This window comes from Portunus trituberculatus, chromosome 37, assembly GCF_017591435.1.
Source record: "Portunus trituberculatus isolate SZX2019 chromosome 37, ASM1759143v1, whole genome shotgun sequence".
In the NCBI taxonomy this organism is placed as follows: domain Eukaryota; kingdom Metazoa; phylum Arthropoda; class Malacostraca; order Decapoda; family Portunidae; genus Portunus; species Portunus trituberculatus.
In genome coordinates this window covers 31,608,728-31,636,227 of record NC_059291.1, presented here as the reverse complement: position 1 = coordinate 31,636,227, position 27,500 = coordinate 31,608,728, and the positions used below count along the sequence as shown (strand labels likewise).

Sequence of the window (27,500 nt, the reverse complement as noted above, 5' to 3'; positions counted from 1 at the left end):
CCTCGTGTGCTAATGTGCAAATTATCTGCTCCATGAAACATTCTTCTTTTTGTATGCATTTAATTGGTGTGCTTATTTTATGTATTTATTTATTATGAGTTGTATTTTATTAATTGTCATCTTTTTATTTTACGTATGTGCCAGTAAGCTGCATTGTATTTGCTTTATTTTTTAGTTAAGTGCCAGTAAGCTACTTTATATATATGCTTTAACATGTGTTGCTTGTGTTTATTGACTAGGAATTTTTTAGTGCTCAAATTATTTTTCTTTAATTGAAATAATAATGTAGATTTAGAATAATATAAGCATTTGAGTGACAATTCAATTCATGCTGCTTGGGTAAGGTTCAGAAAGAGAAGGCCAAGGGTGTGAGGGTGATTCGTCCCTGGCTCAGATGTCCCAGCTGATTCACTTTCAAGTTATTCATCGCTAGGGTGATTCTTTCCCTTTATTGCTTGGTTACAAAACTACAAGTATCCAGTATCCAGAAAGCTTTATTTTTCTTATTTAGGAATTTGGAAAGTACTGAGGTGTATAGGGGAGAAGGTATATACTATGAAATTAATTTGAAAGGGACTCAGAAGAGAAATGCTGTATCAAGAATAACTGAATTATGAGCCATGGCATGAAGGAAATGCATCGTTTCATCATATTTTTCAATGAGTCTTTTGATGTTACTGACAGTTGTTGGCTTACATACTGATCCAGATTGTTCAGTCTTCATCCTTTTCCCATTTGCAAGAACTTTTTTCTGCCTTTGAAAAGACAGTAGAGGTTAGGCTGGTTTGCATTACAGCACTTTTAAGGGCATTGATGAAGCCCTCCTCAAGTTGTTGTTACTGCGAAGTTCATCTTCAAGGCTTCTGTCACACACATCCCAGTCAGCAGTATTCATCCTGAGAACCATTCTCCTGCAGTTCTCACCACAACCTCTCTCTGAACCAATGTAATGCACAGCAAATAATTGCGTTTTTTAATTAATGTGACAAAAATACAGCCAAGGGAACGAATCACTCTAGGGAACAAATGATGATAGAGTGTGAATTGTCCAGGGATGAATCAACTGGGACATTTCACTAGATGTGAATTATCCAACAACCAAGGCCAAGTCAGTAACTAGTACGTACTTCAGTCTGCTAGAACAGCAATACTGACAAATAGAAAAGTAATATTGTCAAAATTGGTAAAAGGATGACTTGAGAATTTATTGGCCAGCCAATGGAAAATTGTAGTTGTGTTTTTTTGGGGAAGGGGTTTCATTATTGTTTTCATTATTATACTGACACATTAGTCTTTTATCATCAGGCAGTGGTTAACCAAGTTACATGGTTATGTATTTGTTTGTTGTCTTCATAGTGAAGGTTAGAAGCATCACTCAAAAAGGTGTATAATTGAGAGAGAGAGAGAGAGAGAGAGAGAGAGAGAGAGAGAGAGAGAGAGCGCATGACTGTTCTCTTTCAAACCCCAGCAATTGGTTTTCCTCCACGCTTATGTGTGTGTGTGCGCCTCTGAGCTTGTACAGATAAAACCAAGTACCGTGAGCTCAATCTTTGTATCATGATGTCATTTCCTGTGGTGCAGTGTGTGCTGCAAACATGTTAGTCAGTCTCACCTTGAGTACCAGGTGTTACCTCTCTTGCCTCTCTTGCCTCATACACGTCAACACAAAGTATCTCGTCCCCAGTAGGATCTGAAATGCCAAAGTTTACTGTTGACTAAAGTTTATGAAGATTTACTTTACATGATATAATGTCAGTCCTTTGAAGACTTGATATGTTTAGAAATGCCTTCATTTTTTTATTACATAATGCATGTGTGTGAGTTATTACTGGCCGGCATGTCTACTAATTTGTTGTCACACTTCTGAATCTCATGGCTGGAGGAGGACTAAAGAGGCAAATCTCAGTCAGATTTGCCTCAAATATTATTATTATTAAAACATTGCAACTACAGAGATTTAGAAGATTGTTATCATTAATACTTTTCTGAACTGGATCAATTCTAATAGATTTCCTTTTTTTTTTTTTTATGTGTTATTAATATTGTCTTATTTCAACAGGATGGAAAATGCAGGAAACATTGGTTCTCGACGGCGTGAGGGCAAAAAGTATGCAGTTGAAGATGAAGCACTGGACAGGATTGCTAAAGAGGTCAGTGGTTATGTACAAAAAAAATATATGCATTCTGCCTGTTCTTCAATGATCTTACTATTAGTATGATAAGTGTGAAAAATATAGCAATTATATTATTTTATAGTTGGCTATAGGTAAATTCAAAGGGTGCATGTCATATGGTTGAAATAAATATGTGTTTATATTAGTAATTGGCTACATAGAAAGGACTTTGAAACTCGGAAATTTGGTTCAGCTCTGGGTGGCATGCTTACCCAAGAACACAAAGAGTTTTGAAGCATGTTCTGCACTGATGTTGATATGTAGATCATGTTTTGACTGGTTGCCATTAATGTTAGAGGGAGGATTTCAGTTGGTTATGGTCTACCACATGTGTCTATTACGAGAGGTTATCCATAGAACATTTTTACTTTTGAGTCATTGACAAACAGTCATGGTGTGATACATGAGAGCTACAGGCTTGTGGGATCTTATGAGTTCACTTAATTCTATATTGTTTGCCTATGAATATGCTGATGTATATTCTTGTTAATTTACAAACACTATTATGAAGCCTGTACTGTTTGAGGTGCAAAATATGGTGTGATATTTACATTTGCATGCTTGATTTGTTATGACTGCAACCAGCTGTGCAAAATTAATCACTACAGTATCTGCCTACTGATGTAATTGAAAGCTATAGTTCCTGAAAATATTTGGTAAGAATACATATAAAAATTAGATATTTTTAAAATATTTTATTAACCCACTGACATTAGAGGTTAGAAGAAAACTTTGCAAACTAATAATAACTATTTTCATGTGTGCATTAAGCAGAAAACAACCAAGAAGCAGTAATGAAGTGGAGGCACAGAACAGTTTACATCATTAAACTTGATTTTGACAAGATCTGTTGACTGTGTAATTCATCACAGTAAAGGCGGCATCACACGGGTGTATTTTTCTGGCAAGAAGATGCTCTGAGATGCTGGTATTGGCAATTTTTCACTCCTGCTACTGGCAGGTTTCTCACGCAAGTGACACTCCCATGCCTCAATTATCTCATCAAATCATAACAAATGGATCATGGACGACTATCTATTATTGGTCTTAATTTACTGACTACTTGAAGAATTAGATGCAGAAAACATGTCTGGGCAAGATAGTTGCTTCAATGCAGAAAAGAAGAGAGGGTGTACCACAGACTACTAAGGGAAATGAGCTTAGAGGTGTGTGACTTCTTTGTCAAGAGGACTCTGCGTCTGGTCCTGGCTTCATGAAATACTCATTCAATCCAAAGACCACACAACACTCAGACCGTTCTGATACCTCACTATGATTGATCCCATTGACCTGAGGGATAATCCTACAGGTGCACACCTGGGCTAAGACCACCTTCACCAGAGGTCTCTCTCTCTCTCTCTCTCTCTCTCTCTCTCTCTCTCTCTCTCTCTCTCTCTCTCTCTCTCTCTCTCTCTCTCTCTCTCTCTCTCTCTCTCTGTTTCCCTCACTTTTAATTCATATAATTAAAAAAAAAAAAAAAATTCTTGTTCAAAATATTTCACACGTATGTGAGTGTTCGTGTGACAGTATGGCAATGTTTACAAAGATGCCGGAAGAGTTCGATCATGAGCGAGGTCTGAGATTCAGGAGATATGTTGCCAAGAATTGGTGCTACTGGCATCTAGATGCTTGGGAGATGCAGGCAAAAGCTACTGTGTGATGCTGCCCTAAGTCTCATTAATATAAGGCTGTGGCCACACTGGCAACAGTTGCAAGTAAGCAGGTAGAACAAATGAGTTGTGACAAGTCACTCATCCTCCCACCTGTTCACTTGCAATGTTGCCAGTGTGGCCTCAGCTTTATACCATAAGACTTTTTGTGATGAACTACACAATCAAAATATCTTGTCAAAATCAAGTTTGATGACAAAAAGTGTTCATGTTGGATCACCCATTCTGGCAGTGTGTGTGGGTGGGTGTTGACCATTAGACCTATTCTCTCTGCTCTACTGCAGGCACTGTCGTTACAGTATTTCAAAATATTTTGTATAGATTTTCGCCTGTTATTAGTAATCAGTGCTGTATAAATAGTTAATTTTAGTTTATTAAAGAAATAAGTGGTTTGTAAATTGAGTTTTGATGTTACTCATGAGGTGAAACTATGACATTACTTGGCAAGATAGATGCAGTGCAGGGATTCTATAAGGAGCTATTATTGAGGATTCTTGCTTTCATGATTTATGGTAATTACTATAAAACAGTGTGATTGTGTTTGCTCCAGTCAGATGACAAAAGTCAGCCGACAATGTCTCGCTGCGGGGATTGAGGAGACAATCCTGAGGTTGCTGTCAGTGAAGCCACACACACTTGATGCAGTGTTGTGCCCGTAGCTTTATGGACATGGCCTTGTGATGTAATAATGTTGGTCACTTTTCTGCTGTGGTGTGAATTGGCTTTAGATTCTTTAGGTAGAGGTGGAACCATAAAAGAATTAGGATGAAACGGCTGTACAAAAGTTACCCTGAATTCTGGAGCCGTATCATGTTAAGTGGCTGTATTATTTTAGGCAAGTTTGATTCCATAACCATGCATAAAATTGATAATAGCACACTAGCACTAAAACCTCTGAAAATCATACATGCTTTGATGAAAGTAGACTTGGTCACTGAATTATCATTAATGGTCAAAAGACAGGGGCTAAATTTTCATCATTGCTTTTTGCCTTTTTTCCCACACTCTCCTCTTTATCATCTGCAGAGCATTTCATAAGATAGCTGTCCAAGGATGTTTGTTTCATCCTTCTTTTCAGAATGTTTTGAAAGTGAGTTAGGCATGTGTCAATACATAGTGCCACTTTCATAGGACCCATGGTCAGAAGACATTGGGCTAAATAACTGCACAACAAGCATAAGATGTTAGCATAACACGAGAAATACCTCCGCTGAAAAAAAAAAATATAATAATAATAGTAATGATAATAACAATAATAATAATAATAATGATGATGATAATAAACGTGAACTTTACACATCATACACGGGATGCTGGGCGTTTGCTGCTTGAAATGGCAACGGCATACCTGGAACTAGCTCACAATTCAAATTCTGGCTACAAGTCAAAGCAAAAAATCGAACAAGTGACAGCTTGTATCACAAGTTTCTCATAAGTCAGGCACTTGTAACTCTAGGTTCCACTGTGTGTGTCAGTCCCTGAAAATGAAGTCAGATGCCCTGGGCACAAACTGTATGCAAGATAGTCGTACAATGCCTTGAACATTTTGGTCAAGTTGGGTAACTTGTGTTCAGGTGGTACCTGCAGCTTTAGGGAGGCGGTGGCATAGTGGATAAGGTGGTGAGCATTGGATCGGGTAGACATCCATGCATAGGTTCGAATCCCACCACGCACTGCCTTGAAACTTTCCCATCTGTCAAATGGTTTAAAGTTACCTACATGTCACCATGATAGCCAGGTTCTAGGTGCTTACACCAAAGACGTGCTTGGGTGGTGATATGGGCCCTAATGTAGGTACCACTATAAATAAGAATTGCCTGTGCCACTAATGGGTGGAATCTGTACAGTGCTTCCCATACTCTTCAAGTATACCTACAGGTGCTATAGGCCATAAAAAAAAAAAAAAAAAATGATAATAATGATTAAAAAAAAAAAAAAAGGCTCAGTTAGAAAGAGTAGATACTGCTCCTGTGATGCCTACACTCTTGGTGCTTCCTGGTAATGGAAGAGAGTGGATGCATGTTATACACTTCAACTTGTTTTCCTTGCTAATTATCACTAGTATGGAAATCTTATCCTTCCATCCAGCATGGGTCTTGAACCACTCACAGATGTAGGAAAGGATTGTATTTTAGCACTAAGGGAAGAAAAGTAACTATCTCTGAAATATTTGGACGATTAGGACGTGATGGGACGACATTATTATTCTGGTATTTTATGAACTCTTGTTTTGCCTGTATCTTAAAACAGTTTGATTTGCTGTTAATGAGGTTTTGAGTTTGAGTACTTCAATTAGTTGTTAAACTGGCATGGATCTAAGCTGTTGCCAGGCCATGATTGTTGGCAAAAAAATTGAATGAATAAAAGAATTTCAGGTTGCCTATGAGAGTTTTCTATACTGATAGCATTGGGCATTTTTATTATTTAGTAGAATACAGGGTGTAATACGAGTTTCTGTGATGTTGCTACAGGTGAAAGTACAAGTTAATCTAAGTCTAAAATGTTTTACGCACATACATTTTGAGGCGTTGTTCAGTCGTGGTATGAAATTCAAGTATGCCATGACAATAGATGCAGTGGCTGTGGGCCAGGCAGGTAACCTTGGTGGAATGCATAGACCTGGATGTCCGTTGGTGAAATTTGGATTATTCTGTCATGATTACTAGAGGATTTGGAGATTTACTGGGGTGACAGCAAATAGGTGATTCACTGATAAACATTACACAGTGGTTGTATGCTTGTAATAAATGACAAGTAAAGTAATAGGCTGTATGGCACCATGCATTGCCTGTCTGGGCAGGGAGTGGGAAGGAGTGAGGCTAGCAGGAAACCAGCTGATTGCTAGTCAATCACAGTTTCCCTCTTACACTGTGACATTGAATATGTTCAAATTATATTGCATGAATTAAAGCAACAGGGAGTTTGGCTATGGTGTTTCTTCACCTTGGTTACCTGTTTGGCCCATCCATTGTATCTATCTCAGGGCCACACTTGAATTTCATACCAATGTTAAACGCATTGCAGTGCATATGTGCACTGGACGTTTTTGAATTGGCTAGATTAACCTGTGCTTCCACCTTTGGCAATACTCACTTTCATATTGGAAATACACAAATGTTAAATGCCATTTGTTACTATGTATAAAAGTAATGACATTTGCAGTGGCGATAGTTCAAAGACAGCGATGTAAGTCTATAGTTGTGTATGACTGGTACATGTGTTTGTGCTATAATCTCTGTTGCAACTCCTAAGTGAGACCAGGACAGAGATCTTCTGTTGCTTCCTGCCACTCTTCCTTGCTTCCTTCATTCCTTGTGCTGTATTACTACACACACAGTTTGCTTTCATTGAGCTCACCAGTAATTTTAGTCATTGTGTGTTTCCTGAAGTCCTCTATGAACATTCTCACTTTGTGTATTTTAAAATTTATGTTCCAAGCAGTACTATACCTCACATTTTTTTTTTGTTCTCTTCCATAAGTTGGAAATACTAAAGTGACAAACTAATTTTACCAGTGTCAGCTTGTGCTTCTTCATGTCCTTGCCATGGAACCTACCTCCTCTACAGGACTTCTGTCTTGTGTTTATTTATTTATTTTCATTGGAGACATGAGGGACTGAGATACAAAATCACTAGTTTTCAAATTTTGAGATGTCATCAGATTCTTACAGTATTCTTAGAGAGGCTGTTATCTTACTGTTGCCTTCCTTGAATGGCCTCACTCCTCCCATTCCTCTTTCCCTCCCTCCCTTCTGGTTCTATCCCTTCCAGTCTCCTCAGGTCCTCTTTCCTTTCCTGGTGAAGCATATAGGGACCCTTGCTTGTAGTGAATCATGTTGAGTCTTTATGAGTCATGGGGGGATGGCTCAGTATAACTTGACAGAAACATTTGTACTGCTCAGCATTGCAAACACTGGTGGCCTTATGTAGTCGCTTGCTTAACTCTCATGTCTCACTCAGCCATCTGGTTTAGTGTTCATCCTTCGCAATCATGCTATAGCTTTCCATTCCTGCCCTCTCATACAATTATACTACCAGTGATATAGTTAGCTAAGTTTTTCACCAAATGTAGGTATCTGTATTTTTCCTTGTCCAGGCTAGGGAAAACGTGTATAATGTTGGTGAGGATGGTGATGGTGCTTATAAGGATGTGAATACAAACTGCACTTCATTAAGATGTTAAAGCTATCGACCCTAAAGTAAAAGGGGGAAAAAAAAAAAGCTCTCCTCTACTCCTTGGCTTTGTGGTGGCCAGGTTGTAGTTAGAAGCCAGCAGACCTCGCCAAAGATGAGAAAAAGGAAACAATAGAAGCAGTTTGACTAAATCACCACAATTTTCCATCAGTTACCAGATCATGCAAGCTTTCCAGTCTTCATCTAATCAAATATTGGTAGTATTGGATTTTACATAACAACTGTAATAATTTCCCTGAGTTCCCAGTACTTTGAGAGATTGAATAGGACAGTATAAATTAGGGTGGAATCCCCTCCTCTGATGGACTGTTTTCAGCCTCTTTCTCACCGCCTAAATGTTGCATCCCTTTCTATCTTTTATCGTTATTTTCATGCTAACTGCTCTATTGATCTTGCTAACTGCATGCCTCCCCTCCTCCTTTGGCCTCCTCGCTGCACAAGGCTTTCTTCTTCCTAGATCACCCCTATTCTGTCTAACCTCTAATGCAAGAGTTAACCAGTATTCTCAGTCATTCATACCTTTCACTAGTAAACTCTGGAACTCCCTGCCTGCTTCTATATTGCCATCTTCCTACGACTTAACTTCTTTTAAGATAGAGGTGTCGAGACATTTGTCCCTGAATTTTAACTAATTCTTTTTATTCTTTTATGGAGACTATAATTCCAGTGAGCCTTTTTTTTTCTTCTAATATTCATTTTTTTTGCCCTTGGTAGTTCTTCCTCTTACACCTCTTACATATAAAGAAAAAAATATTCTCGAGAAACACAAGACTAGTATCACTAAACTGAGGTCTCAGTCAGTGTCTCATGGGAATTGTTATGTGAATGGGAAAATCTCGGCGCTCGGATCAACTGCCTTCCCTGCATCTATTGTAAATGAGTGATGCTGATAAGGATCCGTAGATATGCAGTTAGTCTCACACACACACACACACACACACACACACACACACACACACACACACACACACACACACACACACACACACACACACACACTTTTATTCAAGAGTGGTTGACAAAATACAAGAGAGAGAGGGATGGATGGACTGTGTATATTTGGATTTAAAGAAAGCTTTTGACAAGGTACCTCACATGAGACTTATGGAAATTAGAGATTTATGGAGGACTGAAAGGAAAAGTGTTAAAGTGGATGGAAAACTACTTGAGATGGAGGGAGATGAGAACGGTAATAAGGGATGCAAAGTCGGACTGGTTGGTGGTGGAGAGTGGAGTCCCACAAGGCTCAGTGCTGGCACCAATACTTTTCCTTGTATATATTAATGACATGCCAGAGGAGTAAACAGTTATATTAATTTGTTTGCGGATGATGCGAAGTTGTGTAGGTGTGTGAAGAGTGAAGAAGATTGTGAAATTTTACAGGCAGATCTGGATAAGATTTGGGAGTGGAGCAAGAGGTGGCAAATGGAATTTAATCTGAGCAAAAGTCATGTGATGGAGATGGGAAGAGTGGAAGACGGCCAAGAGGGTCATATAAGATGGGTGAAGAAGTAGTGTTGAAAAAGGTGGAAAAGGAAAAGGATTTGGGAGTGATAATACAAGACCATGGGCAGTTTGAGGCTCATATTGATAAGATGTTTGGAGAAACGTATAATTTGATAAAAATATTGGATTAGCCTTCCATTATATGGATAAAGATATGATGAAGAAATTAATTAGTACGGTAATTAGACCAAGATTGGAATATGCTGGAGTGGTTTGGTCCCCTTATAAAAAGAAGCATATAAGGAAGTTGGAGAGATTGCAGAGAATGGCAACAAAAATGGTTCCGGAATTGGCAGAAATGACCTATGAGGAGAGATTAAAAGAAATGAATTTGCTTACCTTGGAACAAAGAAGAGAAAGAGGAGATTTAATACAGGTTTATAAACTGTTGAATGGACTGGATGAAGTGGATAATGAGCAAATGATGTTGAGAGAGGAAAACTTAAATAGAACTACAAGATCGCATAGTAAAAAGATAGCCAAGGGAATATGCTTGAAGGATGTGAAGAAATATAGTTTCCCACAAAGATGTGTGGAGGTGTGGAATGGTTTGAGTGAGGAGGTGGTGTCAGCGAGGAGTGTGCATAGTTTTAAAGGAAAGTTGGATGTGTGTAGATATGGAGACGGGGCCACACGAGTATGATACCCAGGCCCTGTAAAATTACAACTAGGTGAATACACACACACACACACACACACACACACACACACACACACACACACACACACACACACACACACACACACACACACACACAGTGACGTCATTTTGGATCATCTTTTGTCTCTTGGGACTTGGGGTGCTCTCTCTCTCTCTCTCTCTCTCTCTCTCTCTCTCTCTCTCTCTCTCTCTCTCTCTCTCTCTCTCTCTCTCTCTCTCTGCGACAGCAACCTCTTACATTAAAAAAAAAAGATAGCGGGAAACTTTCGGTCTTTCATTCAATCAGGAAAGGAAATTGGGAATTGTAATGATGGGGAAGCTTGCCTGTAGTTCGTCCTAGTTATTACAGCGCATCAAACCAGTCAGTCAATCATCCAGTCAGTCGGTCACTCACTCAGTTAACCAGCCAGCATGTCAGCCAGTCAGTCAGTACATGTTAGTGGTGGGTGAGTGAGTGTACAGAGACGCAGGATTAACCTTTCAGTAGTGGGAAGCATTTTTACCACGAGTTTGGGTGTGATTAGACGATTTTACACACATTAGGAAGGATCTATGGAGGCTAGAAGATTAATGGCCACAGTCTTCAGTATTCTAATTCCCACATAAGTTTCTGAAGCTGTTTAAAATTACCAAATAGTCACAGAATGAATAGGAAAACGCGTCGTGGTACTGAAGGGATTAAGGGAGGCATTGGATAAGAGGGAAGTGTATGGAAGGTGTGGAAGGAGGGTTTGTGAGGCTTGACGTCCGCCATGATGATCGACACTTATGATATTGTGAGGAAGTCTTTACAGTCATGGACATACGAGGACAGAGAGAGAGAGAGAGAGTGTTAGCTATTGTGCATGAAAAACGAAAAAAAAACTCTTACAATGGCGCATTCAATTGAAGATCAAACGAGAGAGGAAAAAGAAAATAATAAAAAAAATAACAATAACAAAAGAGCGTAGCAGCAGAGAGAGAGAGAGAGAGAGAGAGAGAGAGAGAGAGAGAGAGAGATCCACTTTTCCTTTATTAAATTAGTTTCGTGTTCTGACTCTGGAGAAACCGTCATTAATGGATCCCACGTAATGACCTTTTGGGTGGCACAGGAGGCGTGGGTGGTGTGCATGTGGGTGTGGAAGGGCTGGGGAGGTGAGGGAGGAGTGGCACACCCGATAGGGGAGGACGGGATGGGGAGGAAGTGGTAGGGAGTCAGGAGCGGGACTGATGGAAGAGGAAGCAAGTGTTGTCAAGGAGAAGCAAAGATTGGAAGTGGACGTGTTATAGAGAGAGAGAGAGAGAGAGAGAGAGAGAGAGAGAGAGAGAGAGAGAGAGAGAGAGAGAGAGAGAGACCAACCGTATATCCGTGATCTTGTTGGTTGATGTTACGATGCCTTGGTGTGTGTGTGTGTGTGTGTGTGTATGATTGTGTTAGTGTGTGAGTGTGAGTGAATCAAATCGCCCTTGTAACTCAGACACGTTTGTAAATAAAAGGAAGGAATGAGCGAGCGAATAAATAAACAAAATGAAGGAAAGTTTTCACCTAAGAGGCCACTTCAAGCATCAAGAAACAGGCTGAATTGGTGAGGAGGGAGAGGCAGTGAAGGGAGGGAAAGGGAAGGGAGGAGGAGAGAAGCAGTGCACGACGTGTGGGGTGGGAGAGGATGGGGGAAGATGATAATAGGTCCCTCTGAACACTGTATGGGGTGTGTGTGGTAGATATTTATGTTGTTGCATTGAAGGGTTAGAGCAGATGTGGGCAAACTACGGCCCGCCAAAGGAATTCATGCGGCCCGACAAATGTTAGTAAATTTGAAAGAGCAAGTTCATAAACAACGCCAAATAGTATTGTGAGCACTTCATTTTATTCCCACAAGTACATGCGTGTGAGAATGGCTTTTTCTTTAGAAGCCCTGTAAGATTGATTTTTTTTCCAATGTGGCCTTAGCAGTGAAAAATTTGCCCACATCTGTGTTAGAGGAAGAGGTGTAGCCTCATCCATTCTCTGCTAACCATTTGTCAACCTTATGCAATCATCTGTTGTTTTGTTCGGGTCACTGCAAATCATTCTAAACTTCATTGAAATATAATAATCGTAAACTTTATATAATCTTCAAGTGATATCCAAAACAAGATTAAACTGATGACTTGTTACTGAGAGAGAGAGAGAGAGAGAGAGAGAGTCCTAATGTTTGCCTCCTATTATTTACCTTTTTGCTTGTTTAGTGTACCTGTCGCCATGTTATTAATGTATGCTTCTCCTAATCTCCTGCAGGTACGTGTGATTATGTGCACGCCAGGCCTGTTATGTGTCTTCCGCACGTGAGTAGACTGAAACACACACACACACACACACACACACACACACACACACACACACACACACACACACACACAGAGTAAATATGTAAACTGCATTGGTAAGAGATTTTATGTACGTACAATTCACATTTTCTTGGTGTATTAGAGACGGAAGGGAAGAAGGAAAGAATGGAAGGAATGTGAAAAGCAGGATGTAGGGGGAACGATAAAAGAGATGCGAAGAAGAGACAAGTGAAGAGAAAGACGGTGTTGAAAGGTTACGTGACTATTATTGGGGGAAAGGGGAAAAAATATTGCGAGTATTTAACGAAGAGAAAGAATTGGGAGTGTAAAAGGAAAGGAACGATGGAAACGGGATATGAGTGTTAAGTGTAAGGGGAAGCGGGAAATACACTGTTCATGAAGGGATTAGTGGGGGATTGACTGACAGGTGATTTGTAGTCAGTGTAACAATCAGGGAAGAGAAAGAAATGGGGATATAAAAGGAAAGGAACGGTGGAGAAAAAGGGAATGGAAGTGTTAAGTGTAAGAAAAAGCGGGAAATACTGTGTTCTTGAAAGGATTCGTGGGGCATTGACTGACAGGTGATTTGTAGTCAATGTAACAACGTTTTTATGTCTTGGAGAAAGTTTAACACCTTGAGTACCATGACGCGTTTTCATTTTGCTTACTATCTGGCAATTTTATACAACTTCAGAGACTTACGTGGAGGATTAAAATAGTGAAGACTCAGAACCACCAACCTTGTGACCTCCATAGACCCTTCGTAATGTAATCTAATCATACAAAATCTCAAGGTAAAAATGTATCCCAGTACTGAAGGGGTTAAACTGTATACATTGACGTGCATGTGTATGACGATCAGTGTACTATTGTGGATTTTTAAGAACAAGTATAGGTATTCAGGTGTATTAAGAGTGAGGGAGAAGTTTATGTACTAGAAAAACAAGCACTACGGAGAAAAAAATATAATTGGGTAGAGATTGCAAAGATAAATATTGAGTTAAAGAGTACTGTGTTTATTATAAAAAGTATAGACGAAAGTAATGAGTGAAACGTAAACAAAAGTAATAAGCATAAAACGTGGATATTATTCTTACACAATGGAAATGACACGAATAGAGCCATGCAGTCATTTGTCTCGTGCAAGTGAGGAGGGAAAGAAAACGTATGCAAGATAGGAGAGGAACGGAAGGGATCAATAATCGGGTTTTGCAGGGATAAGAGAAAGAGGATCAGACAGTATGGACGAGTAGACAAGATTAACCCAAAACACATTTTTACTTTGAGATTTTGTGTATGATTAGACCATTTTATTGATATCAGGAAGAGTTTGATGAGGTCAGAAGAGTAACAGCCACAATCTTCACTATTTTAATCCACATGAGTTCTTGAAGCTGTATAAAATCACCAAATAGTAAGCAGAACGAATATGAAAACGCGTCCTGGTACTGAAGGGGTTAAGATAAGATGCACACGCTAATAATCTGAAGTACACGCATGGATACCGTCATTTGTTTCATGCGGAAAAGGAAGCGGGAGGGTCGATCCATGGTGTTAAGGGGAGTTAGTGAGGGTGGAATTAGGTCGTAAAGTGCCAAGTTAAGAGTGTAAGGCTCCCGCAAGTCCGGCAGTGTTTCAAAATAAGCTCCAATACCTTGAGTGGATTGTGCGCTGCCCGCGTTTCACTGTTTTTCGTCTGGTGTTCCAAAGTGCATGACTCAGTGTGTCGAAATGCGGGCAGGTTACGTGTGTGTGTGTGTGTGTGTGTGTGTGTGAGAGAGAGAGAGAGAGAGAGAGAGAGAGAGAGAGAGAGAGAGAGAGACGTGTGTTGCATGGGGGCACTACACAAGCAGGCATGTTCATTACTGCAAAAAGGTGTCACAAGCATTTCATTGTGTGTGTGTGTGTGTGTGTGTGTGTGTGTGTGTGTGTGTGTGTGTGTGTGTGTGTGTGTGTGTGTGTGTGTGTGGGCTAGACAAGGACACAAATACGGTACAACTTTACATAACGAAAAACGAAGCAGGATAATTGTACTTACGTTATGAGGAGTGGCGTGGCGTGTCGGTATGTGTGTTTGCGCCTGTAGAAGACCTTGCTACGTAGACTTCACTTCTCGTCTCACCTCGCGACGCCCCGCCCCGCACCGCCCCGCCCCAGCCTGCCCCGCCCCTCTACTCTACTCCACTCCCGCCACCACCACACCGATATCCGTGCGACGCCCATCCCTCCAACACCGACTCTGCCGCTGCTCCTCCCTTCACCCTCACCTCGCACACCCTCTCTCTCTCTCTCTCTCTCTCTCTCTCTCTCTCTCTCTCTCTCTCTCTCTCTCTCTCTCTCTCTCTCTCTCTCTCTCTCTCTCTCTCTCCCTCCTCTCCCTCCCTCCCTCCTCTCCTCCCTCCCTCCCTCTCTTCCACCCTCTCTCCCTCCTCACCTCCCACATCTCCACTCCCCCATTCATTAGTACCTTCCCCGCCTCTTCTCCCCTCCTCTTCCCCTCCCTTCCTCCCCTCCAGCATGCCTCCACCTCCCTCTTCCTCCTTCCCTCCCTCCGTTATCACACTCCGCTGCTCTCTATCTTATCCGGACGGCAAGAACGTACACTCCCTTTCCCAACTTCGTTCTTTATCAGTGTGTGTGTGTGTGTGTGTGTGTGTGTGTGTGTGTGTGTGTGTGAGCGCCTCAGTGTTTGAACGTATCCAAATTTGGGCATTCACTTGCGGGTTGGTTATTAGTAGCTCACGGCCACATCCTCGCTCTTTTCCCCACCCCCCTCCTCTCTCTCTCTCTCTCTCTCTCTCTCTCTCTCTCTCTCTCTCTCTCTCTCTCTCTCTCTCTCTCTCTCTCTCTCTCTCTCCCGATAGCAGTTTCCCTTCGCTTTTTTTTTTTATTTATTTATTTTTTCGTTTCCTTTTCTCACGCTCAGCAAACATTCCCTAGCGCGCGCGCACACACACACACACACACACACACACACACACACACACACACACACACACACACACACACACACACACACACACACGTCACTCGGGTCGGTAGCTGCTGGAGATAAGTGAACTGATTATTGATTGATCTTGACTCGTGGTTCTGTTCTCAGGTGTCTCTTTTGTGTCTCTATGACTCGTATTCTAAAATGCTTCTGTGCTTCACCTCCACTATTTTAAAAGACTTAATTTAACCCCTTCAGTACTGGGAAGCATTTTTACCTTGAGTTTAGGTATGATTAGACGGTTTTATTGACATTAGGAAGTGTCTATGGAGGTCAGAAGATTAATGGCCACAGTCTTCACTATGTTAATCCTACACATAAGTTTCTGAAGCTGTATAAATTCATCAAATAGTAAGCAGAAATGATATGGAAACGCGTCATGGTATTCAAGAGGTTAAGTTTACACGAGTTTTTTTTTTTTTAGGTGTTTTTTACGGTTCTAAAGGCAAAGTGACAAGATTCTTTCGTTATCAGCTGGAGAAACACGCTTGAAAACCGCGCTAATCATCTCTGTGGCCTTTGGAAATAGTCGTGGTGAGAGAGCAAAATGTTTCTGAATACGGACCTTAGCAAGAATCGTGAAGTATAATGCATGAGACGGTCCATCCTCTAAATACCTTGGCGTTTCATTATATCACGGATACGATTTGGGGAGAAAGTTTTAGGCGACTATAATCAATGGATAAAACTTGTCTACCGTAAAATAATCAGGGTAAGAAGTTATATCTCACTCATCCAGTAGAGTTAAAACTTCTCTACTTTGTCATCCATAAGCACATTCACATCCACCCCACCTCAGATAACTAAAGATTTCATGAAACTGGCGTGTACTAGTGAACGGATTAAGGGATCAACATATATTACTGTGGGATTTAGGGTAGTGGGGAATTGTCGAGGCAGCTGCAATGAGGCAGTAAGTGATAAAAGGCGTGGAGGACTCTAACACAAACTTACAGAAAGACAACTCAGGTGATTTGGGCGAGGCTAACACTGAATAGGTGATCGAAAAGAAAGTATCAAGAAAAAAAAAAAAGAAGGGAGAAATAAAGGATAGAATTTTTACCAGGAAATAAACTACCAGGAAAAGAAGTTACAGTACTGATTTTATATAGGAGAAAAGTAACAGTAGTAAAAGTCAAAGTACTAATTAAATTTTTTCCATCACTATTTTTCCTCTTATTTTTTCGGATACTTTCTGTCCTACAATCGACTGAATAATGGGCTTGACAGAGGGAAAGACTGCAGTAGTGAGCGGAGAAGAGGTGGGAAGAGGGAGGTAAGGAGCTGATTCTTACTACAGGTGACAGAGATAGGGGTGATGGAGGTGTCTTAAATAACAGCATGGCAGACTGAAAGAGGGATATATGGCTGAGATAATTGAAACTGAAGGGAGGGTAGTGAGGGTCAGACGGCAGAGTTGTGAGGGAATCAATAGAGTTAGTGACAGGGTCGAAGCAAGGGGAGGTGTGTGAGGGGAAAGGTAGGAGTGGTGGGAATGTGGGGGAGAAAGATTGCATGACGGAACTTTCTCCCCTCTCCCTCTCTCCTCTCCCTCTCCTCTCCTCTCCCTGCATAGCTATACTCGTGTGTTCTTGGTGTGCATGATTACAGTGGTGCCTCGCTGACTGGTGGTGAGTGCTTTGCTATGCCTGTGTGTGTGTGTGTGTGTGTGTGTGTGTGTGTGTGTGTGTGTGTGTGTGTGTGTGTGTGTGTGTGTGTGTGTGTTGGTTGCAATGTGGTGTTTTTATGCATACATTGTCCTTGTGCTTATTATCTTTCATGCCATCTCTCTCTCTCTCTCTCTCTCTCTCTCTCTCTCTCTCTCTCTCTCTCTCTCTCTCTCTCTCTCTCTCTCTCTCTCAGTATCATAAGTTCCTTTCCCAATTGCTTTTACATTTAGTTCTGTTTTAGCTTTTCAACTTGTCACATTTCTCTCTCTCTCTCTCTCTCTCTCTCTCTCTCTCTCTCTCTCTCTCTCTCTCTCTCTCTCAGCGTGTATGGGCCTCTCCGGGGGTGTCTTCGAAGCTGGCTGGATATTATTGGGACACAAGGAAGACACTGGCTGGCATATAGCGGTTGTGACTGAGCTTGGCATGCACAACTGGCGGGGCGGGGCGGGGCGGGGACTGACTGTATGTGGGTAGGTGTGTGGGGAGGTTAGGTGGGGAGGGCATGCTATAGGCGGATAATTGGGTGAGAGAAAACGCCAGCTGGGAACGAGAGAGAGAGAGAGAGAGAGAGAGAGAGAGAGAGAGAGAGAGAGAGAGAGAGAGAGAGAGGCATACTAAAGGAAGCATGTACATTTTGCTTCGGTGCTACACGAAAGCTACATGAAATGAAAAGAAAGTAAGTAAAATGTTGATGATTAATTATAAAGGAAAAAAAAAGAAAATCTTAAATAGGTAAAAAAAAAGTAACACACACACACACACACACACACACACACACACACACACACACACACTTTCATCAACGTAACTGAAAATTGGGCTTGTTTACAAATGTTTACCTGGGCGAAATAGACACTAACTGACATGAGTGAGGCGTGGCGGGGCGGGGTGGGGCGGGGCGGGGCGGGACGAGACGAGAGGGAGGCAGGGTTAGCAGAAGAAGGAAAGGAAAGGGATAGGGCGGGGCGGGGCAGGGGCGAAAGAGAGGAAAGGCTCTACTGTATGAAAACAGGAGTGAGTTTGGATTGGATTGGGGCGTGGCTGGGCTGGGTGTGGCGTGACGTGGCGTGGGACGGGGCGGAATGGGGCGGAGTGGAGTGGAGTGAAAAGTGATGGGGGCGGGGCTGTGTGTGACGGGTGGAAGGGAACATGAGAGAGGGGAGTTGGTGTTAGAAGAGGAAGGGAAGGGGGTGAGAATAGTTTAGGATGGCATAGGATAGGATAGGTTAAGCTGGGCTGGGTTGGGTTGGGCTGGGCTGGGCTGGGCTGGGCTGGGATAGGATAGGATAGGATAGGCTGGATTGGGTTGGGCTGGGCTGGGCTGGGCTGGGCTGGGCTGGGTTGGGTTGGGTTGGGTCGGGTTGGGCTGGGCTGGGCTGGGCTGGGCTGGGCTGGGTTGGGTTGGGTTGGGTTGGGTTGGGTTGGGCTGGGCTGGGCTGGGCTGGATTGGGTTGGGTTGGGTTGGGCTGGGCTGGGCTGGGCTGGGCTGGGCTGGGCTGGGCTGGGCTGGGTTGGGCTGGGCTGGGCTGGGCTGGGCTGGGCTGGGCTGGGCTGGGATAGGAAACTAGTGAGACTTGTGTTTGTAATGGCTAAGTTAAGTATGGCACTCCACCACCATCCTCTCTCTCTCTCTCTCTCTCTCTCTCTCTCTCTCTCTCTCTCTCTCTCTCTCTCTCTCTCTCTCTCTCTCTCTCTCTCTCTCTCTCTCTCTCTCTCTCTCTCTCCTCCCTCCCTCCTCCTCCCTTCTTCCCTCCCTCCCTCCCTCCCCCCACACTATTTACTGGTGATAACGATCGCATGGTGCTGAAAACCAGGTGGTGAGAGAGAATCAGAGAGAGAGAGAGAGAGAGAGAGAGAGAGAGAGAGAGAGAGAGAGAGAGAGAAAGGGTACCTGTACTAATTAAGGTGAGCTATGTTCGTTATTTTACTCTTATTTTTTGGACTCCCCTTCCCTTCTCCCCCTCCTTCTTCCTCCTCCCCTTCCCCCTTCCTCCACACCTCCCCCCTTCCTCCACACCTCCCCTCCCTTCCAGCTTTGATCTTCCCCCTCTCTCTCTCTCTCCCCTCTCCCCTTTTAATCCTTCCCCCTTTCCTTTTTGATGTTTTAACCCCTCACCTCCCCTCCTTTTCCCCTCACTTATCTTTTCCCCATCTCTCCCTCTCCCTTCCTCTCTCCTTCCTTTCCCCTTTTCCCCCTTTCCCAAACCCCTCACCTCTTCTTTCCACACCCAACCCCGTAACCACACCACAGTTCGATTAGTTTTTGAGAGAGAGAGAGAGAGAGAGAGAGAGAGAGAGAGAATGTGTTCCTTGCTTGCGTCCAGGAATTTATTTGAGTTTTGGACCTGGAGGAGGAGGAAGAGGAATGGAAGAAGAAAGACAACCAAGAGGAAGTGAAGGAAGAGGAGGAGGAGGAGGAGGTGCTGGAGGTGGAGGTGGTGGTGGTGGTGGTATTGTTATGTGCGTGTTCACAAAAGGTAGCATTTATGAGTGGTATAAAGAGGAGGAGGAGGAGGAGGAGGAGGAGGAGGAGGAGGAGGAGGAGGAGGAAAAGAAGAAGGAGGAGGAGGAGGAACATAAACAGGTGGACAACTGATATATGGGTGAAGGGAGGTGGAGTTGTGACGAAGGAGAATGAGGGGAAGAAAGAGGAGGAGGAAGAAGAGGAAGAAGAAGAGGAGGAGGAAAAAGGAGATTGCATTCATAAGAGGAGGAAGAGAGAGGAAGGGAAGAAGCAAAAATGAATCGTGGGAGAAAAAGAAACAAAAAAAAAAGATGGAAAGACGAAATGGAAAGAACAAGGGAAGTGAGAAGAGGAAGAAGAAAAAGAAGAGGAAGAAGAAGAAGAGGAAGTAGTAGTAGAAGAAGAATATGTAAAACTGTGGGAAGGTGAAAAAGAAGATAGACAATGAGAGAAAGCAAGGAGGCGGAAGGTGAGGAGGAGGAGGAGGAGGAGGAGGAGGAGGAGGAGGAGATCACGCAGCGCCATAATATTTTCGTGATGATGGCTTGCCTTCCCCATTCAATATTCATCCCTATATATTTTTTTTTTATCCTTTTATTTGATGTTCCTTTCACCTCCCCTTACCTGCCCATTACCTGTTTCAGTCTTAATTAACCTCTCTCTCTCTCTCTCTCTCTCTCTCTCTCTCTCTCTCTCTCTCTCTCTCTCTCTCTCTCTCTCTCTCTCTCTCTCTCTCTCTAATGCCGTTCTTACCTCCTTTTTGTATTTCTTTATTTTTATCACCTAATTCCCTCGTCCTTGTTTCAGTGCTTCTCATAATTTGCATATTTTTACAAGTATTTTCCTTCTTCACTCGTTACCTCAATTCTCTCTCTCTCTCTCTCTCTCTCTCTCTCTCTCTCTCTCTCTCTCTCTCTCTCTCTCTCTCTCTCTCTCTCTCTCTCTCCAGTCCTTTTCATTTTTTTCCTTGTACTCCTCTTCGATTTTCCTCTTCCCCTCCGTGTGTGTGTGTGTGTGTGTGTGTGTGTGTGTGTGTGTGTGTGTGTGTGTGTGTGTGTGTGTGTGTGTGTGTGTGACATGTGAGCGACGTGATAGAAAGGGAAGAACACCTACACAAATACACACACACACACACACACACACACACACACACACACTAGTATATCCAGATGGTTTGACACTCCCTTCTCCTCCTCCTCCTCCTCCTCCTCCTCCTCCTCCTCCTCCTCCTCCTCCTCCTCCTCCTCCTCCTGTATTTTTCCCTCTCCTTTCTCTCTCCTTCCTCCTAATTCTTGTTTTCCCTTTCTCGCCCTCTCGTCCTCCCTTCCTCCCTCTTTCAATCTCCCTTCCTTTCACACGCACTTCTCTCTCCCTTGCTGATTTTTTCTCCCCTTTTTCTCCCTTCCTCTCCGTCGCTAGTCAGGCACGCACACGCACACTCACCCTCCTACCTAACCCATACACACAGACACACGCCTCTTTCCTTCAGGTCAGTGGGCACGAGAGATGAATTAATCCTGTATTGATCTTGAGCCCACGTGTCGCTTCCTCTCGTGTCATCCCTGTTCTCTGAGTGTCATTACGTGCATGGCAGGCAGGGCAGGATGGGGCGGGGTGCGGCGGGGCGAGGATCGGTAGGGTACGGGGAATGAGTGACGGGGTGAAATAGGTAGAAGAAAGATAGCGTGACGTGGGATCTGAAAGGGACGAGGGGAGTTAAAGGCAAGGCTGCGTGTCGCTATTTTGGGGTGTTTTGTACTAGTGAAGAGTAAAGGGGGTGGTGGTGGTGGTGGTGGCACTGATGGCAAGGGCGGCACTGATGGGCATTAGTGACACTCCTCTTGACATGCATCACGTGGTTTGTCCGGCAGTCTCAAGTGTAGTGTGCTGGTGTACGGCCATGACAGAGAGAGAGAGAGAGAGAGAGAGAGAGAGAGAGAGAGAGAAAAATATGCAAGATAAAAGGAAAGAAATTGTTTACACTTGAAATATGCACCGTGAAAGAGAGAGAGAGAGAGAGAGAGAGAGAGAGAGAGAGAGAGAGAGAGGGAGGGGGGAGACCTACATGGCGAACAAAATATAGTAACAATATGAATTCTAATCATGCGAAAACAACTATACAATAATCCATCACAGCTGTCTGGAGGAGGAGGAGGAAGAGGAGGAAAAAGAAGAAAAAGAAAAAGAAGAGGAAGAGGAAGAAGAGTGGGGGAGGATTTATAATGATCTCCGTATGAACAAATAGTGTGAAGTAGAGCAAGTAAAGTTGTATTATTATTTCATGGCTCTGTTTTGAGTTTAGGAGGTAAAAGGCAATAGCTTATTTTTAGAATGAATGTCTCTCTCTTCACGAACTGGCAGTGGATCGCGTAAATTCTCTCTCTCTCTCTCTCTCTCTCTCTCTCTCTCTCTCTCTCTCTCTCTCTCTCTCTCTCTCTCTCTCTCTCTCTCTCTCTCTCTCTCTCTCTCTGATATTGCCTTGTTGATACATTTCCCTCTTCCGCCTGTGAACCATGCAGAGAGAGAGAGAGAGAGAGAGAGAGAGAGAGAGAGAGAGAGCATGCACATTCAAACCGGGCATAATATAATATATTTACATTTGCCAAAATTTACAGCCGGTCTTTCAGTGGGATGAGAAGTAATATTTTGTTACAGTCACCGTTTGCCTTCCTGTGTCAGCGAGGTGCCTATTCTTACGTGCCTTCCTTGCCTTTCCTCACGTGCACTACACCACACACGCCCTATACCACCACCACTACCGCTACCATCATCACTATCACCATCATCATCATCATCATCATCATATTTGCCAAATATAGCCTTCCTTCGTGTCTTCCACCTCCTTTTGCTTGCTCGTGCTATATAGTTTTCCTCTCCAATTTTCTCTCCTTCCAATCCCCTTCATTCTCCCGCCTCGCCCCGCCCTGCCCCGCCCTGCCCCGCCTCTCCTCGCCTCTCCCCGTCTCGCCCCATCCCACTCCCTCCTCGCTGCGTCCATTTTCTGTGTCTGTCTTGTGCGTGGTTCCCCTTCTCTAGCTTGGCACTTTGTCCCCATAGTCTGGCACTTTTCTTTATACATGGGGCTTTCCTCCACGTCCCCTTTGTGTTTAGTGATCTGCGTCGTTTTGGTCTCCTCTCCTTGCTCTCCGTTCCGCCCCTCTCCTCTCGTCTTTCCTCTCCTCTCCTCTCCAGGCTCTCCTCTTCTCTTCTCTTTTCTTCTCTTCTCTTCTCTTCTCTTCTCTTCTCTTCTCTTCCCTTCCTTTCCCATCCCTTCCCTTCCCTACCCTTCCCTTCCCTTCTCTTCTCTTCTCTTCTCTCTTTCTTTTCTCCTCTCCTCTCCTCTCCTCTTGTCTTCTCTTCTCTCCTCTCCTCTCTCTCTCTTCTCTTCTCTTCTCTTCTTTCCTTTCCTCTTGTCTTCTCTTCTCTCCTCTCCTCTCCTCTCCTCTTCTCTTCTCTCCTCTCCTCTCCTCTCCTCTCCTCTCCTCTCCTCTCCTCTCCTCTCCTCTCCTCTCCTCTCTCTCTCCTCTCCTCTCCTCTCCTCTCCTCTCCTTTCCTCTCCTTTCCTTTCCTCTCCTCTCCTCTCCTCTCCTCTCATGATCACGAACAGCCTTCTATTTTTCCTCCTCAGATTAACATTTTTTTTTTTCTCCAGTTTTGATTAAAATTTTTCTTCCAAAGTTTTGTTTATCTTTCTCTTCCTCCCGCCGTGACCACACAGTTCTTTTTCGATTGTTTACTATTTTCTTCCACGGTTGTATATTTTTCAATAGTTCCCTCTGCTTTCATTGTTGTTCCTTTTCCTCCCTCCCCGCGAATTCGGTACTGAACAAAAGTTTATTGGTGTTTTTCTTCCACATTTTAACGTTATTACAATACTCTTGCCATGCACTTACTTTCTTCGTCAGTAGAGCACCGCCCTCCATAGAATGCCACTCTCTCCTTAGTGTGGTCGTTCCTCCTCATTCATGACCCTTTTCTCAATAACCTAGATTTGTGTCAGCCCGGTACTGTCATCCATAACCGGACACTTTCATCTGTAGTGGTGCACTTTCTCCCGTAGCCCGGCACTGCCTTCCTCGTCCTGCTCCTCCTTTCTCTCATGCCAGTGTCTTGTGGCTGTGGTGGTGGTGGTGGTGGGAAACTGTCTCCTTTTAGTATTCGGAAGTGCCTGTGGTTTGTAGGGTGCCACACAGTCAGCGGTACGTGAGGGGAGAGGGGCGAGAGGGGAAACAGATTGAAGGCGTGAAGGAGACTGACTTTACTTATACACTTGCCCCACGTGTGTACCTTGGTGTGCCTCCTGCCCCACGTCTTGCGTCCAGCTGCTTATTATTCCCCCTAACCTTGTGCCATGGCGGAGGGGCGAGGGGTGCGGGGTGGGTGGAAGCCGGTTTTGAAGAATGGATGTGTGGAAGCGGATGATGGTGGTGGTGTGGTGGTGGATGGGGCGGCGTTAGTTGTAAAGGTGAGGCGCGGCGCTCCCCGCGTGGTCCCGCTGCCCCGCCTCTGCCGCCCCCTTGCCCCAGTGCCGCCCACAGTGCCGCCCCTGCCCCGACGCGCTCACCACCGCCGCTCTGCCGCCCCTCACCTTACTGTTACTTCCTGTCTAGGCGTGAGGGGCTTAATAGAGTGGTGTGGCGGCGGGTGTTCGGGTACTGTGTAGCGTTGGTCGGCTGGTGACGTGTTGTGGGCGTCGCATTGGCGGTGTGTGGTGTGTGCCGTCGGCAGCGTGGTGATGTGACGGTGTGACGGAGAGATGCGAGGGACTGGCATGTTGGGTGCGTGACTCGTGAGTGTGGAAGGCGGGCGTTGGTCACAGCGGCGGTGTGAGTGGTGGGTGCTGGTCACGGCGAGGGAGGCCACATGGAACACTCCTCACCCAGCGGGGAAGTGATCACAACGAGTGTCTGCATGTTGTGGCGGAGGTGACCTGTGGAGTGGGCGGGGCGGGGCGGGCGAGGATAAGAGGCACGGTTGCCTTTCTGTGTGAAGCGAAGCAACAGTTCTGTGTCGAGATAATTAGTGTGTACAACTTGACGACCTGTGTGGTCCGGTCGGGCGGTGAATCGTGACCCATGGTAGTCTAGTCAGTTTATTTCCTCGCGTCTCTGTGGACAAGGTTCCCCCGTCGCTGCCCGCACTGCACCATGGAGAGATCCTACTCCTCACGGTACACGCGGAGCGATTTGAACTCAGGCATGGCCAGCTCCGGCACCAGGACGGGCCGCTTCCTCCGTTACTCTGGCGCCCACACTACTACCGGTCTGGACCGCGTGGCTGCCCCATCCGCCCACGAGATGTCATACACAGCGCGCAAATACTCCTCCCCCACGTACACGCCAGGTGGGCAGCGTCGTAGCGGCAGCCAGGAGAACGACCGGGCGCGAGTCAGCCAAGAGCGACTGACTTCAGGACGGGGACCGAGCACAGATCGCTTGAGTTCAGGTTACTCCTCCAGAAGAGGCAGTTCGGGCACTGATTTCTACTCTCCTCCTTCCTCCTCTGTATACTCAAGCTTAAACTCCGCCAGCATCGCAAAGTCCGCAACCAGGTCCTCGTACACTGGGGGCACGTACGGCAGGACGTCATCGGAAACAAACTTTGCGAGTGTGTCAAACAAGGCCAACAGCAAAGCGGAAGGTGGCCGTCATTCGAACGATCGGGACGGAGATCCCGAAACCAAATACTCCAGGTTAAGCAGTGCCAGGGACATCCCCGGGGCCTCCAGTCGGCAGGGCGGCAGGCAGGACACTCCGGACAGGAGCGCGCGGGACAAGGCAAACGACCCAGGTGTGACCCATCCGCCGGTGTCTGCCTTCATCAGTGGCTACGCAACCCTCGAGCGACGCAACAACCGGAGGAGGAAGGATCTTCTGCCCGACCGTAAGAGTGTTGACCGTGTGCTGGACACCTCGCCATCCTTCTCATCTCTGGACCGCAGAAGCAAATACGGACGCACGTACACCTGTGACTTGCCCAGCTGCAGAACAACACCGGTCAAGGACTACACCAAGGAATTATATTCTAAGTACTCAGGTGCAGCGCGAGGCAGCAATAGCAGCAGTGTCATCGACAACAATAGCAGCAACAACAACAGTTACAGTCGCACCAACTATAACAACAAGAGCAGCAGCAGCAGCAGCAGCAGTAGCAGCAACAGCAGGAGCATCAGCAACACAAGCACTAACAACAGGATGAACAGGGCGCTGAGTCCCACCAGTGGTGAGAGTCATGGGCCACAAGAGCGTGAACGTAGTCCGTCAGTACGCGCCATCTACGAGGGTCTGGCCAGAATCAACCAAGCTTTAGAAAAGCATCGCTCCGACACAGACAGCGCCTTGCCAGGCAGTACTAGTAGAACTGTGCCACCACCACCGCCTCCACCGCCACCGCGGCCCTCGTCATCGTCATGCCCCAGACAGTCCCGCGAGGCGCACACCATGAAGGCAGCATTAGCAGCCTCAGGGAGTCGCGCCTCGGGTGGGGGCAGCAAGCCAACCCGCACGCGCGTCAACAAGTTCGCACCCTCCACTGAAAAGATTTGTATCGAGAAGCAAGTGAACGTCGTGCCTCGTATTGAGATACCGGTGAGTCCTGCCACCGTGTGTGTGTGTGTGTGTGTGTGTGTGTGTGTGTGTGTGTGCGTGCGTGCGTGCGTGCGTGCGTGCGTGCGTGCGCGCCCCGTGTGTATTTCTGTGCACGCGCTCATCCCTCAACATAACCCTAGCAGTGCATGCGTCAGGGCATCTGCCTGACGTCCAGGAAGTGAACACCTCTTGGCGACGACTGGAGTATTTCTGTTTGAAGGGAAGCATCGGGCCTTCACCCCTGTCACACGTGATGCCGGGGAGCTTTCGGGGGAAAAAGGATGTGAGGAAGAGCACGGAGAAGTGTAGAGGGGGCCGCCACGCCTGGGAGAACGAACACGTCGTGCCTGGCAACTGTTGCAGCTCGTCCAGAGGCTGATCTATTAATATCTGAGCGGCTGGGTGGCTCTGGGCGTAGGCGGGAGTGGGTGGTGATGATGCTGCGGCAACTGACGCCTCTTGCGTAATGACAGCTGAGGGTAGGCGTGTGGCCAGGCTGCTTCCTCATACTACTTGCTTAAATGTTTGATATCCTTGTCTTACCCATGCTGCGTGAGGGTAGTGAAGCACGAACGTTGCAGGAAGAGAGAGAAAGAGATGTCAGCGCAGGAGTAGCTGCTGCACTTTGCCAGTCCTGGGAAGAAAATGTGCAAGGCACTGACCTCCTCACTATGCCTTTCCTCTATTTGTTATTTTTCGGTGTAGAAGGAAGCGCAAAGGCGTGACGAACTGTGAAGGAGTGCACTTGTATTGCACTCACCAGTGCGCTGTTTTATTTTCAGAGTACTTAATGAAATAAAGCTCACACGGCCGCTTTTACTCCAGCATGTCTCCTGCGCACCTTTACCATACGAGCAGTGGTGGGCCGCATGTTTCTCCACCTTTATGGTAAAAGAGAAGAAAAAAAGGTTAAATGAAAATTGTTAAATAGAAAATTAATGCATAAATAAATAAATAAAGATGTGTACATCAAAAGAAAAAAAAACAAGCACAGACAAACGAACAAACAAACAGCACGAGGTCTGCACAACTTTATGGCAGCAGCTTCCGACTAGCGAGGTTTTTGAGAAGTTAGTGACGCACGTGTTTGGCTGCACTACGCCTTCCCTTCCTCATACTGGCGGTGTCGGTACAGTACTTGGTGAGGGGGTAGGGGGAGCACGCGGTGGGAGTAATGGGGAACGACAACCACGCTGCCAGACGAGACGAGACGAGACGACACAAGACGACATGACCACCTCTCCCGCCGCCACCGCCAGAACGTTGTGATGTTCG

General features: G+C 45.0%; 2 protein-coding genes and 1 long non-coding RNA gene across 9 annotated transcripts in view; 2 read left to right on the top strand and 1 right to left on the bottom strand.

The window, feature by feature from the left end:
- Nucleotides 1-14,554, top strand: part of LOC123513993 — a 24,598-nt gene extending 10,044 nt beyond the window's left edge. Inside the window, exons 2-3 of the long non-coding RNA XR_006677494.1 lie at nt 2,060-2,150; nt 12,463-14,554. This is a non-coding gene — a long non-coding RNA (uncharacterized LOC123513993). The remainder of the gene's footprint in view (nt 1-2,059; nt 2,151-12,462) is intronic.
- Nucleotides 1-24,586, bottom strand: part of LOC123513991 — a 72,526-nt gene extending 47,940 nt beyond the window's left edge. For 3 of the 7 annotated variants that reach the window (XR_006677489.1, XR_006677491.1, XR_006677490.1), the window contains exons 1-2: nt 14,551-14,666; nt 1,613-1,690 (exon numbers count right to left, since the gene is read on the bottom strand). Coding sequence is in view for 2 of the 7 variants with exons in the window: in XM_045271526.1 (XP_045127461.1) it covers nt 1,613-1,690; nt 23,532-23,601 (148 nt within the window). In the remaining 5 variants the exon portion in view is untranslated. Of the gene's footprint in view, nt 1-1,612; nt 1,691-14,550; nt 14,667-23,531 lie in introns of those variants that run through there. The other 4 variants (XR_006677488.1, XM_045271526.1, XM_045271527.1 and 1 more) reach the window with 4 other exon arrangements.
- A 6-nt stretch (nt 24,587-24,592) lies between these two features.
- Nucleotides 24,593-27,500, top strand: part of LOC123513983 (serine/arginine repetitive matrix protein 1-like) — a 56,118-nt gene continuing 53,210 nt past the window's right edge. The window contains exon 1 of the mRNA XM_045271508.1: nt 24,593-26,225. Coding sequence (XP_045127443.1) covers nt 24,786-26,225 — 1,440 coding nt within the window. The 5' untranslated portion in view covers nt 24,593-24,785. The remainder of the gene's footprint in view (nt 26,226-27,500) is intronic.